This window comes from Ischnura elegans, chromosome 11, assembly GCF_921293095.1.
Source record: "Ischnura elegans chromosome 11, ioIscEleg1.1, whole genome shotgun sequence".
Lineage (NCBI taxonomy): Eukaryota > Metazoa > Arthropoda > Insecta > Odonata > Coenagrionidae > Ischnura > Ischnura elegans.
In genome coordinates, this window is record NC_060256.1 from 52,749,080 (window position 1) to 52,764,012 (window position 14,933).

Genomic DNA, 14,933 nt, shown 5'->3' on the forward strand with positions numbered 1-14,933 from the left:
CATAATTTAATCGCGTAAATTGTACACTTGACTCTGAAGCTATTTTGCAGGGGAACTATAAGTTCGGGAGATCGAAGAGACAAGAAGTTTTGACAAACTATGATTTTCTTTCGCCGATACCTACAAGAAACATTCATACAAACTTCGTTATTACAAACCTCCGGTTTTTTGGTCCCGTGAACTTCCGAATAACAAGTCTACAGTATTTTCATTCCTGTCCTGTCATTTCCAACAATTCATGCTAGAAACAAGCCTTGATACTAACATACATACAATGCTTTTAGGACAGTGTAACGCAATGTTTCAAATGTAAAGACGGCACTAACCTTAACAGTAATTTTGTATCCGTTGATATTAATCTTGCAGTGAGAGGAGTAACTTGTACAACTTGTCCATAGTCCACATTTCCACAGAAGAAGGATTGCTGATCAGATGCAAAGCCAGGGATGTCTGTCTCTTCAACTTCCTCGCCATTGAGTGTGAGTACTCTAACAGAAAAAAATTTGGGTGAGTCATTGATTGCTGGGTGAAAGGATCAAAGAATCATAATTAAAGAGGAGAACCATCTAAAACAGGAAAATTTTGTCACACGGTCAAAACAAAACAGAAGGCAGTCACAACTCCACACAAATCGATAAAAGGCACATTCTACATGTCCCTTGAGGCTCCATCCTTGTCAGTAAATTAAATTAGAAATATGACCCAATGAAAATCAGGAAAGCACATAAAGTAGAGAAATAGGATAAAAATTCATAATCTAAGCATGAACATTGATTAACTCAAAACAGTAAATATTATTTTTTAAATACTGAATAAAATATCAAAATTTGGCTATTAAAAACCTGAACTATGAGGTAACCAATACTATTTTTTGTCTAAACTGACTCATTTCCCTACCGCAATCATAATCCTTTTAGGCCCACATAGAAGTAAGAGTAATGAGATAACATTTAACCCGTTCGCATATATCTCCTGGGATTTAAATAGACCCCAAACACCGCTGACTTTAAAAGAATTTGAACACATTTGTAGTGTTGATTTAAATACAGTATTGGTTGACTGATTTTGACCAAATTTTGATATGTTGTAAAGAGTTAGCTGCTCTTACATTTGGTTAGAGAGTAAATATTTCTAAGGGTACCAACAATGGAAAAAAATTTCTAAATAGCCACCAGATGGCAGCTACTATCAAGTACACTATCTGACCAAAAACTTACAAAAAAAACTCGTAAGATAGCAGCAGGATCAACTGATAGATAGCACTATGTATTCTGCATACCGGTACACTTGCGGTGTTTGTGACCAGCTTCAGGCCGCTTACCAATACGCTTGTGGATGCGAATACGTTAAGTACATTACTTTTAATTTTTCACAATTCAGGTTGTGAATGAAGCTGATGAAATCATTTTTTGGCAATTACTTAGACATAAGCTTCATAATAATGAATAATCAGTAATAAGCAGCATTAGTTTTCCAATCCCTTAAATTGAAAAAAATAATGCATGCACATACCTTGTTTGCCCAACGAATGACATCACTAATGTGTTATCAAAGGTGCTGTCCGTAGATATGCGCAGTGGCCACATTCCTTTGATCCCAGACAAATCGATTGAAGCATGCTCCTGAATTCCAATTCCATTTCGAATTATCCTCAAAGATCCCTCCTTGTATGCACCTTTATAGGATCGAAACATTTTGAATGAGATTCACACACTAGAAAACCCAGACATTCCATTTGTCCCCTCACTGCAATGCCCAAGCAATTGCCAAATGGCAGGTCTTTTCATAAACATTGGAACTCACATCATTAAGTCCATACACATAATAAACGAATTGTTTATTCCATGCACAGGAGTTTATATTAGAGATGGGTCGAATAGCAGATTTCTCAAACTCGAATATCGAATTTGAATATTAAATCAGTGCTCGAATATTCGAATACCTTGAATTTCGAATACCTCGAATACTAAACGATGAATGCAGGAATGTTTGACTCGGTTGCCTATGCAGCAGGAAACACAAGATTTTGATTTCCTTTAAAGGATTCGAACAGGAATTTAGCTGATTGGAATATTTTAATTTTATGGAAACAATTTGGGCTTATAGTTGATTCAACTAACATCTCTTTCAAATATCCTTAGGGGACACACCACCTCGCAAAAAAATGATTGCATGCCATCTCGGCAATTAAACTGCTACAATGGATTTCTGTCTGGATTTCTGATTTTACTATCCCACGGCACTGAGTTTCTCCTGGTGGGGGGAATCGGGGATTTTCGGATTTTTTCACCTGATCAATTTCGGTTCCCCACATCGAACTCTTTTCACTGCTCTAATCCACGAATTTGATGTAATTCGTCAACTTGCCTACAACGGCGCTGCGTGCACTAAACGACTACAGTTCTCTACATTTTTCCAGGTCAACTACCAACAACGTGCGTGCCACAGTGTATGACGCGGAATTCAAAGTATTTGAGGTATTCGAGACGGTGCCTTTAGCATAACTATTTGAGACCTCGAATATCGAATACTTTCTAGTATTCGAGGTATTCGCAGATACTATTCGCACATCTCTAGTTTATATGATGGTTAGCAAAAGACATCAGTTGTGAAAATGAAGGCGACCCTTTCTCACTCTCTCGGGAAACAAAAGTTTATCATCTAACTGCATCACAGGGTCCATGTACCTTGAATGTAATTTTAACTAATGTAGAGAAAATGCTCCAATTCAATGCTAAGGTATAGTGGCTTTCTGGATCAGCAGCTATTTAGCTCCATGTTCCTCCAATTCATCTGCAATTTATACTTTTTATGCTCTATTTTGTTAAACAGCAGGATAACCAATGGTACACATAATCCCAGAGTAAAATTGAATCAAATAAAAAAAACTTATGTTTCTGTAAGTTTCCAGTAACAAGAACACCAAGAGGAGATGACGGCGTTCACTTATCTGGAATGTTTCGTCACTGAGAATAAGCTACCTCAAGATGGTGTCAACTTTTGATCTCAGTTATATAATTAAACTTCTTGAATTATGTTCAAAATAGCACTATGCAGCTATGACTGTGAAATCACACTGATACACACACATCAATTCACCATGGTTTTGGAAGCACATAAAGTGTGGTAGTGCTGAAACATGAAAAACATGTGCCTTTCTCTTCTCACATCAAAGTAAAGCCTTTCAAAATAGAAAGAATAAGAATTTCTGATTTTCAAGAATAGCAGTTGCGTGATCACGCAAAGTAAGCCAAAAATACAGATCCTTTTTCCACTCCCAAATAATTTGGCTACATCACCATCAATCAGCAAGAAAATCAGCTTTCTTTTTGATCGTATATTATTCTTAGGTCAAAGTCCAACACAGAAAATTCAAGCACGTCACTTCGTCTTACACTCGACCGTAGCAAGGATAAGAGTATGATAGAGGGAAAGGAAAATGATTCAGGAAAAGGGTCATTCATTTTAAATCCCCCATTAGACAACAAATAATGAATTTCATTACCTGAACATGTAACCAGTTGCCCCTGGCCTTGACGCTCCAAGTCCACAACAACCATGTCTACGATTGGAGCTAAGTTGGTGAATGTCTCCATGACGGAAACATACGACCCAGACTCATCCTGCTGGGCATTTAGCTTCACCAACTGCGAATCCCCAAGACGCGACCCCACAAACACCACACCATTATCCAAGTATGTTAGACATTCAGGAATGCTGATTTCCCCTGTGGATTAAAATATCAAACAATTAAAAAACAAACAAAACAGATAAGTTACGATAATTATTAGAACATATCAGTTGACCTTACGTCAAAGCCTGAGTTTTGCTACTTAATATTAAAAAACATAAAAAATACACTAAAAATATTGATTCTTTACATTTAATCACATCAAAATTCAAAAGACTGAACTAATTTTTTTATCTAATTTATTTTGAATTTACTTAGCAGGCCTAGAGAAAGAAATTTACTGGAAATTCAGAATTCTGGCACTTCTTCTAAAAATTCTCCTCTGTAAAACCAACCAAATTTTATAAATGACTGAAGAAAATGTTCCCCCACAAGTAGGAATAATTTTATGTAATGATTTCTGATGTTAAGTAACACTATCCGTTTTTTTGTCCAGAAAACAACTGTGAAGAGGAGAATGAGCTCCTATAGAGGTGGAAAGAAAAGCCCACTTCAAGTAATTTTGATTATATTGTACAAATTAGCCATAAGTCCATGGCATTCTCCTAATGTACCAGTTTAAAGAGGGCATCATAAAAAAAAATATGGACTAAGCACTTGCTGCTCAACATTTGCATAAACTTTGTGCAAGAAAATAGATTTATGTCTTGACACAACGAATGACCCTCTCCATCACATCCTCCATCCTTATTTTCTACAAGTGTGGTGATTCTGGCATTTAATTTTTGAATACTCTACCAAGAAATTTAGAGGAAAAACATAATTGTAATGACTCTGTGGATTGAAAAAGCACATGGAAATGAAAATATCAATAGATTTGACCCTGAAACCAAGGATCCCCTCTATAAAGTAACTGGTCTGATTTGAATGAGTAAAAGAGGCGATTGAGCAGGCCATTCCAACAAAGTATCTTTTACCTATTATGTTATTTTTCTTTCTCACGAAGAATGTGACATGGTGAGTCAGTGGCGGATTCAGGATAGGGATAAGGGGGGGCTAAGTAGGGGGTAATCTCCCAGCAGTATTGCGGGTCCGAACAAAATTACCATTCTATATTGTGTAAATTGGATATTCAAAGAGGCCCCATAGATCTGCCACTGGTGGGAGTGATTATGGATTCTCCTCCAAGTGCTGGAATTGATTCCGAAAACAATAAGTGCCAGTTTCCTCAACAGCCCTGTCAATTGGCCAGACCATCTTATAGCATATGAGTGGATCCCCAACCAACACTTTTCTCTCCCAGCACGTTCTGCAATAGTGATCGATGACGTGACTATCTCCCCCAATTGACTGGCTAAACCAGCCTGCCATTCCCCACGAAAACCTCCCTTCTCTACCCTTATCTCCTTGAGGGGTAATCACTAAAATACAAGTGCATTCTGAATTCGAGGTGGCTTTTTCTTTCAATTTTACTACAACCTACGATGAAAAAAAAATTATAGTTGAAAAATTATTCTCCTTCTTACTCTCATTTTCCCATTCCACATCCCTGGAATGTGTAATTCAAACTAACTGTGTTTTCATTTAACTATCAGGTCATTCCAATATTGGATACAAGGGCATTCCATTATAGGAGGCCCAAGACCTTGGCGGTTAAAGGTTATATCTGTTGCCATTTCGTGTGCATTTTATTCAGCGGCACCACTAGGCTGCTGTATCCTGTTCAGAGTGACTTTCGCCATTGACTGTAGTAGAAATCTTTTTTAGTAGACAATCAATCGCCTCGTATGCATTAAATGAGTGGCTTATATGATTTATTGGCTCAATTACATATTGCTGCTGTGTATTTCCTCGTGAAAAGTGCAAATTGATGACTGTTAACGCTGTGGGTGGCAATTTTTAAATCAGATTTTAATGCCCGCGGAAGACAAAAATTCTAGCGGCAGACTTGAGAATCCTCGGCCATAATATTCATTATTGGAACATCCGAAAGGCACCCATTTGTTCTAATTCCTCCAACTTTGCCCCCTCCTTTTTCACCCACTAGACCCCACCTAGCAAAGCGGATACAAAATCCAAACTCAAAACATCCAAATCCTGAACCTCTCCATCCCTTATAAAAAGTAGACACCTATTGCAGAAACTGAAGGTATAATTCCATTTTGCCCAAATAAAATTTTCTTACGATCCAAATTGGAAATTTTAAAAACTGAAGTAGGAATGATTATTACAAAAATAAAAAAGGAAAAAATATGGAGATATGCCTCATTCACTGAAAGAGACATAGCTGTAATTCTGAGTTTAAATAGAAGAATTTGAAGTAAAATACAGTGCAAAATCCTAAATGGCAATATAAACTAATGCAGACAAAAAATTTTGATGCAGGGACTTGATTGATAGATAGAGTAACGAAATTGATAGATTTGGCTTCCACTTGGTGAAAATTCATGCTGAATGAAGATATAAAACCCCAGTAAATTTATACAGGTTATTTTTTACTTGGTACAATATTTTTTATGCTAAAGGTGTCATTTTCAAGTACATGAGAATAACCCCTTGGTTGGGGGCAGAAATTTCCTTATCTTTCACCTGGTGGGGAGCAAATCCACCGATTTTCGGAAATGCCGTTTTCGAAAAAAAAATTATAGTAAAGCTATTGCACAAAAATGGCAATATACTCAAAATATATTGGTATAGAACCTCTGACAAAGCAAAAAACATGCAATGATGCATAAAGATTGAATATTCACGCCTTCTCCGCATAACATTGCGACGCGACGGCACGCGCGATCATAGTCGCGCTCCCCACATGGGGAGCGGAGACCGCTTGCGACTATAGTCGCTCTCCCCAGTTAAGGGGTTAATGTCAAAACTTGTCATACCAAGTGAATATACCAGTGAAAATTTACAAAGATTTTATATCTTCATTCATACAATATTACATATACTTAACTCAATTAAAAGTTTAAGTGGTTTTTGTAAGGGAAAATGCAAAAGAAAGGATATATTACCAAGACGCTCCACTTTCAAGTCTTTCACCACAACTGTTCCATCCATTTTCTCCTCTCGTTCCAGAAGGAGCATGAACAGGTGTCCAGCCATATCCCCGAGTAAATACCGAGAGCCATTGGAATCCACTTGACCATAGCAGCATATTGTACTTTGCTGGAACAAATTACTCCAAAATTATTCATCAATGTATGACAATTCAAGGAGTATAATTTTGGACTATATGCAATTAATACTTGAAATTAAATCATGCAAATACAGGTATTCACATTGCATGCAGCCATGTCAATTGAAGCTTGCAACCTGAGGACAGAAAAAGGCTGCCAACCTCTAACGAAATTGATTTCATGGGAGGAAAACAAGTTTACTATGCCTAAATTATCTCCATCATTTGAATCCATTGAAATTAGTTCAATAGCTGCACTAAAATCACAAAGTTGTACTTCTCAATTAAAGAAGATATATTTTGCTCGATTAAATGCAATATCAAAAAAGAATTTAAATTAAAAAGATAGGCTAAACAATGTGCATACATATATATTTAGCTTCTCAGTCTGTAGGATGAAATCGAATTAACATATTCTAATAAAAAATAAACTTTTATCAGAAGTAATTTGTATTTTGCATACATTTATTCAGAGTAACTTGGAGTAGTTCATAGGTAATATCCAAAATTTCATTTAAATGGATTTTTCCAACATTTGTTTAAAAAAAACTGGTAGTTTGCAAAATATTAGTCATGAGAAGGGCAAGTTATACCTGTGGGACAAAGAAAAAATTCCCTGATATTTCCAGGTTTTCCAGGGGCATCCCTTTGTCCTCCAGGTTGATATCCGATCCTACAAATGAGCATTTTTGGCTAAATATGAACAGCTCCATCAGGTGTGCCATAAAGTTATCAGAACCAAGTATTTATGAGCTCATTTGGGATAGGAACTTGTGGTCCAGAAAGATTTAAAATTCATCATAGAAATATACTTATACAAATATTTAAACAAAAGCCCCAACTTTAACATAAATTTTACCGACATTTTAAAGGTGATAAAAATAATAATAAACTTTTTTCGGTCTTACCAAGTAGTTCAGGTTACATACATGTGTCCCGGTGTTTCGCAACCCCTGCTGATCTAGTCTTAAGAGGTGATTGAGCTGCTTCTGGTTTGAGTCGAAATATGTATAAGCTGTTCAAGTTGGTGGGTTGTGTGTGGAAGAGGGAATGAGGGAAGGGGGAGAGGTTGAGGAGGATAGTCTGTTCAAAAAAGGCATCCAAAAGTTGCTCAGTCGGAGGCTGCCATTTCTGTTGAAATCGTAATTTTGTTTTTTATTTCTTTCACCTCTCAAAAATACTATTCCAACACGGATGGCACCCTCCAACTGAGCAATATGTACCTTGATGCCTGTTTTGAACAGACTATCCTCCTCCACCTCTCCTCCTCCTAAACCCAATCCACCATCTTGAAGAGCATACATATATGTATTTCAACCCACACCGGAGGCAGCCCAATCACGTCTGAAGAAGCGACCAGCAGGGGTTGTGAAACGTCTGGAAATAACCTGAATTGTGCACAGTAAGACCCAAAAACATTTATTTTTATCAATGAACCACGACAGTCTCAATGAAGAATTTTAAAGATGGTTCGTCTATTGAGTATATTACTGAACAATGGCAATGAACTTATTTTCAATCAATGAATTGAAAAAATTCAAGAGAAAGAGGATGATAAAAATTATAATAGATGAAAGGATGTTGGAGCAGTTGGAAGGGAAGACAGTGGGAATGAAGAATATAATAAAGAGAAAAAGGCGTTATGCTGTTAGGAGGGAAATTCACAGCTGGAATGGAAAGTTCCTTCAGGCCGTTTTACACGGGGCATGGAATTGCACAGGTTAGAACTGCATTAATTTTAAAAATAGCATAGATTTGCGAGAATGCATGAACATAATTAGAACAGGGACTATTTTGTCATCTCATGCACTCTCCACGCATTCACACATGTGTTCTCGCAATTCACCGCTTTACACGACGCAATTGTTTTGACACACCTTCCTACACATGTCAGATTGTGCAAATATGTGCCCCGAGTAAAATGCGATTTATCAGAAGATATCTTTCATAATAATTCATATCCTCCTACTTCCCTAGAATGGAACACCAAATAACTTTCAAAACATTCACTGTTATGATTTTTTTAACCCAGAAATCTACCAAAGCAGTCACACCAAAGAGACCAGGGGATTGAAAGGGCAAAATGGATTTACCTTAATTAATGGTGGAGCCACAGGAACATAATTTGTCCCATTGTGATATAAAATAGATTCCTGACCAATAATAATAGCTCCACCTAAAGGTTCAGGCACTGGTATAACCATCGAAGCTTCTGTTTCAACATTGTCTTGTTTCCAAGGAATCTGAAATGAATAACAGAAATGAGATTCAATTGAAAAACAAAGGATAAAATATTAGGATTGATACAAAAACCTTAAATTAATTTTCCCTGGGAAAATCTTAATTTTCCAAGCACTCTCCTGTCCTCTTGCAAAAATAATATTTGCTTGGCTAGGCCAATCACAGGCAACTTCACATGTAATTCACCTTTATCCAAGAAGTACAGATTGTAATTCTTATGGGTCATTTGGAGTAGCTTGTACAGCAGTAAAATTTTCTACGAGATCCATACGTCGTCAAATCTGTGCATGGAGCAGAAGAAGCAGACCATGTCAACTGTTACAACCTCCATACAAAGGACTGCACCAACTGATACAGTCCTTTCCTCAAACAACTTTCTCCATTCCATTAACCCTTTCACTGCTGTTCAATCTCCAAAAACCTTCTCCTCACATGCGGCGAAAAGGTTAAAATGCGTTTCTTGGGCCCATGAAGCAGGTACCTCCGGGAAGGGTGTAGCACACCCTCCCGAAGGGTCGCTAATCCGCGACCCTATCCTCGACGAGCTCACCCACGCATGACTGTCTCATCGACCCTACCAGCGGGGGCCTACCTCCCGAAAAGTGACCGTTCTGACTGCAACTTGAAGATCAATCAATCAATCCGATCATCAAAAAATGATTGTTTTCATCGCACTCCTGCCAATCAAGCAATCAAGTGCGTCTTTGAACCGTGTTTCTGTGATGAAAAATAACGATTTAGTTAACTTTGCTAAAAGCGTGGTTGCGGACAACCGGAAAATGGCCATTTTAGCAAAGTTAACTAAATCGTTATTTTTCATCGCAGAAACACGGTTCAAAGACGTACTTGATTGCTTGATTGGCAGGTGTGCGATGAAAACAATCATTTTTTGATGATCGGATTGATTGATTGATAAACTTGATTGTTTCTGGCTTTACTTTGTGAAAATCCATTCTTAATAATAAAACGTTATTGTACTTTTCCACACGATTTAATTACGCATTTTGCGAAACATCTATGGGAGAGTGACCACAGGAGCAATTTTGTTCCGGAAATTCTCCACCTTGAGGGAAAGGGAAGAAGGATGGACTGCTTGGAGGAGTTGGAGATAAGGAAGCATTTAAAAAATGGAATTTTAGCAAATGAAAATATTTTTGTAAACTATTCCCCGCTCTTGGAGATTCCCCTGAAGCTGAGTGACGCTCCAACCCCAACGCAACCCTCCCCTACCAACGTAATAGCAACCAGATAAACAAGAACAAAATAACTGTTATTATAACGGATCCTGTACCTGATGATATCGCCTCTGCGACGAAACCGGTCGTATTAATTAAATCGTGTGGAAAAGTACAATAACGTTTTATTATTATGATTGATTGATATTCAAATTGCGGTCAGAGCGGTCACTTTTCGGGAGCTAGGCCCCCCGCTTGGAGGGTCGAGGATACGGTCCTGCGTGGGTGAGCTGGTCGAGGATTCCGGGTCCCAGATTAGCAACCTTTCGGAGTGCTTCGGCAAAAGTTCTGACCACATGGCAGGGAGGAAGAAAAAGTACGTCCACAGCAGTCTGCCGTGCGGACGTACTAGGTACGTCCACAGCAGTGAAAGGGTTAATCCAAGAGATTCCCTCAGCTGGTTCCCTAATGTAGCTCTGACCTTCAGCTAACTCCCTTCTTCAAAATTTTATCCATTTGACTTCACACCCAATTTCGGCCATAAGTTGCCACCATTTCTCACTCAAAGGATTCAAATGGACTAGTATTTGGGAGGAGTTTAAGAAACTAATTCTCTATGGAACATGCTAAGAAGTACAATATGTACTCATGAATAAAATTGCCCAAAATACCTTCACAAACTCTTTATCCCTCAATGAGATTTCATGTGTCTTGACGTGACGACCATTCATATCCTGATGGATCAGAATTACAGTTGGGTTGGCACAGCCATGTAAAAATTCAATGTCTTGTACAAGCAATTCCTCCATCCTGCAATGAACAAATATAAAAAAGATTAAGTTTTATTGCCAGCTCTAGTGATGGATAGGCCTGAAATTTTACAACTGGTTGCTGATTTTTGGGAATCAATTACTTACCAATAAGTGAAATGATGTCGCGTAACAACAATGACTTTCAAAAATTTCTATTTTTAACGATTAAACAGTTAACTCGATTGGCTTTGACTTTTGAACAAAATTAACAGTACAACACCAAATTTGATTGTCAAATTTTATTTTTCTTACAAAATAATTATGCTATTACTCAAGTTTTGAAGAGAGGATCCTCCACTAAACCACAAAAATTTGGCGTAACGCACCAATGCCTTGCGAGATTTTCTCTCACAGGTACTCAGTTATTATAATAATATCCTGAGGATCCAAAAGAATCAATTTTAGGCCCCCATATACACAAAATTTTGAGGGATTACAAGGGAGAACACAGTGATGACCAAAAAAGATAAAAATATGAATTTTTCTTGCTGGAATAAAAATGAATTTCCCGCAGTTAGCATGGCAGATTTGATATTCTCGAGTATATATAATTGTTTATAGTTTGCAGATTTTAAAATAGATTTTAGGATTAATAAATTCAAAGTAACTATGAAAACTCACAAAAAAACTTATAATTCTTGATCACCACTTTCGATGAATTACAATTACAAACTCTTAGTAGTCTTGTTTCTCGAAGCTTAACTTAGAAAAAAAAATTACATTCAATACCTACATAAGGTATCTATGTCATGGTCTAAATGCCTTAACTTTCTCACAGCAAATACTATTCTTAACCCATGCAGCTGCAATGGTAAATAGCCAAATTTCCTTTTTGCACAAAGTGGGTTATAACACTCAGTTCAAGTTACCAATCTCTGTCAATTTTCTTACAACAATGCATCAGAGTAAAAATTTAAGACAGAGTACAGGGAGAAGAGTAACATGATACTGTACAAATTCATTTTAATATTTGATAATTTGTTGATACACAGAGTTATTTAAGCATATCATTACAGACAACTCACACAATGATTACAGTCATAATATAAGCAAATTTGGCCTTTATCACTCCCACAGCATAGGACAAACCTGAATGCGGTAAAGCAATTTTTTTCACAGTAAATAAGGACTTTTGGGTTTTATTTCAAATGGTTGAACAAATAAAATCCTTTGATTATCAGATTCCAGTTTTCAGAACAATTTCAAGATGATGCCAGCTGCAACAAGTCCAGACAACCACCCTTAAAGCTGCCTCAGATTGTGATCTGCCATTTGCAGTCCCACCAGGTTATTTGAATTACTGATAAGAGTAAATTATATTCTAGCATTAGACAACTTGAGATAAATGAATATGTCCTAGTACAGGAGATCCATATGCTGCTTGTTATGGCCCGTTTACATTATGTATTAACACGTATGAGTTAATGTCTGATTGCATGAACAATTTTTGTGGACCAGAATGGAACACGTACAAATGCATGAATCAAATTAAAACAGGTTCAATTCTCTGTTCATGCATTTGCACAAGTAGGGTGTTACGTGTTTTTTTTATTTTAGTTTTCATTATCATGCCCATACATTTAGATAGTAACTTGAACAAGCTAATGCACCGTGTAAACAGGTCCTAAGAGGGAAAAATGAAACCAGTTTTTCGACTGTCTAGTGCAATCATCAACAGGGAGGACAATAAGTATTAACACTCAGAGGATTATGCTAGGACTGACTTCAGCCAAAGTGACTTATCAATAGATTTTAGGATTAATAAATTCAAAGTAGCACTGAAAGTGAGTGATACATCATGCATGAGGAGTGTGGGTTCTCAAGGAAGAAGATATGATATTATTAAAATTTGAAACACATCTACCAAAACGAGAGCCAACACTTTCTTGCTGGGTGATATGAATGAAGAGTTTTAAACAAGTTAGCCTCAGCCAGCCAAATACAACTAGACTTACCTAATACTAGATGCTTTCAGTTCACAGTTGTGGCGATCCAAAGGGATAATTTTGAATAGACCATCATAAAGTCGCAATCCAATCACTCTAGCTTCAGGATCAATTATAGCTAGAATGCCAGTCTCTGATGGTTTGCCTATTCTATCGGCCACATTTCCATGAGCCCTGGAAGGGTTTAACAACACAAGATGTCCTTAATAATCTATCTTATTTCAAATAAAAACATATGACTAATTCAACAAAAGATCTTTATAAAAAAAGCTGTCAACCACAATTTTTGGTCATTGTTCGCCAGATATTTTCAACGAACTTAATTCGCTCAACTCAGAAAGTTTATAATAAAAAATTTAGCTGTTGAACCCAGTTCTGGGAAAAGAAAAGTAACCATACCTTGTTAAGATTTCAAGTTCTTCACCATCTCCACCAACACATTCCAATATCATGGCATTATACCTAGATGTAACAATGAATAGGAGGTCTTTCTTCTCGTGCTGAAATTATCACGAAAAAATGTCACTCGTCAGCTCTTTCACTCAGCTGCAATCAGTGCAATGACATAAGTACAAACAACGTAATTACTCACCGGTGGTCGAAAGAACTTCATTACGGCTACTTTACCATATAGGCCAACCTCCTTCAAGGGTCTCAACCCTTCAGGAGTAACTAAATATATTTCAAGCCTGGTGTTTTTGGCAAGGATTAAGTTCAAGTCACTCGGTGATGTGAAATTACCTAGCACAAAAGTATTTAAATACGATCAATGCAAGACGAATGGGCATGATAAAATATGAGAAAAAAAATGATAAGATGAAAAAATTAAAAATCAATGCAAACAAACACATGCCAAAAAAATAACAACACTTACCAGTGACACATGCTGTAACAGCAGTGGGCTTGTGAGCCGTGACAACATAATGATTAACCATTTTAAAGAGATATTTTGCTTCTAAATAGGCACAACTTTTGGTTACATGAAGTAATAAGTTCACTGACAACAGCTCCCAGTATACACGCGCAGGGATAAAGTTTATACGATACTATTTACCAATATTTACAACCGGTAAATGGTTACAAATGTTTCGCTTGAGCCTCTATCAGGCCGCCGATATCTAGCGGAACAAGAAGCGGCTGCGAAAACAATGGTGCTGCTCTCTCTGAGATGATAACTCAACTGCGCAACATGCGCACCACGTTTGTTTTGTGTGGACTGTTGCCTAGGTCGTAGGAGCTAGAGATAAAAACTCTCTCTATTTTTTCTAAATTTGCCGCATTTATGGGTACAATCCGTTTTATATGTTGCTTTGTTAAACGAAACTTCTCATTTGACTCTTATGCTGTTTGTAAGATCGTTAAAAATCTTTTTATCCAATAAATGTGATATAATAATGCTATTCGGCAAGTATGCCCATGAAAATAGATACGGATCAGGGTATGTCGTCGATACGCAACTCGTTGAATTTTGTCTTGAAATGTCGTTTTATGGTCCATCATTGTTACGATGGACCTATATTTTTATGTTGAACTATCTACGGATGAGTGCTGAGTTCATATCTTAATTTTTTTGTTGACAAACTAACGCCCTATCCAATATACTGTACATTTTTACTTTCTGCCCGACACGCCTCGTATTTATTACTGTTATCGCACTCGCATGTAGCATGAGTCTTTCTTTATGGATTTAAATTTCAGGATAATTTAAATGCCAATTATATGTTGTTTAATTTAATGGTTGTAACCAGTGGCGTAGCCGGGGCAGGCACGTGTCCATACGTGTTTGATTTCCCCCAAACCAATTGTCAGAAAAATATTAACCTATAAACAGTGGCGGCACTAAGGGTTCAGAGCCCTCGCGCAAAATTTTTTGGAGCCCATGTATATAAGCTGTTTGTATAGATGGAAATGAATTAATGGCTTCTTGTCTTCATGAAAACCTAGACGTATGAT

The 14,933-nt window shown here is 37.1% G+C and overlaps 1 protein-coding gene across 1 annotated transcript in view; it reads right to left on the reverse strand.

Annotated features, from left to right (window-relative positions):
- The window catches only part of LOC124167728 (DNA damage-binding protein 1), a 38,766-nt gene extending 24,620 nt beyond the window's left edge, over positions 1–14,146 (reverse strand). Inside the window, exons 1-10 of the mRNA XM_046545738.1 lie at positions 13,855–14,146; positions 13,573–13,721; positions 13,380–13,480; positions 12,990–13,154; positions 10,894–11,032; positions 8,900–9,049; positions 6,643–6,796; positions 3,506–3,727; positions 1,513–1,675; positions 327–488 (exon numbers count right to left, since the gene is read on the reverse strand). Coding sequence (XP_046401694.1) covers positions 327–488; positions 1,513–1,675; positions 3,506–3,727; positions 6,643–6,796; positions 8,900–9,049; positions 10,894–11,032; positions 12,990–13,154; positions 13,380–13,480; positions 13,573–13,721; positions 13,855–13,915 — 1,466 coding nt within the window. The 5' untranslated portion in view covers positions 13,916–14,146. The remainder of the gene's footprint in view (positions 1–326; positions 489–1,512; positions 1,676–3,505; positions 3,728–6,642; positions 6,797–8,899; positions 9,050–10,893; positions 11,033–12,989; positions 13,155–13,379; positions 13,481–13,572; positions 13,722–13,854) is intronic.
- Between the last annotated feature and the right edge of the window lie 787 nt (positions 14,147–14,933).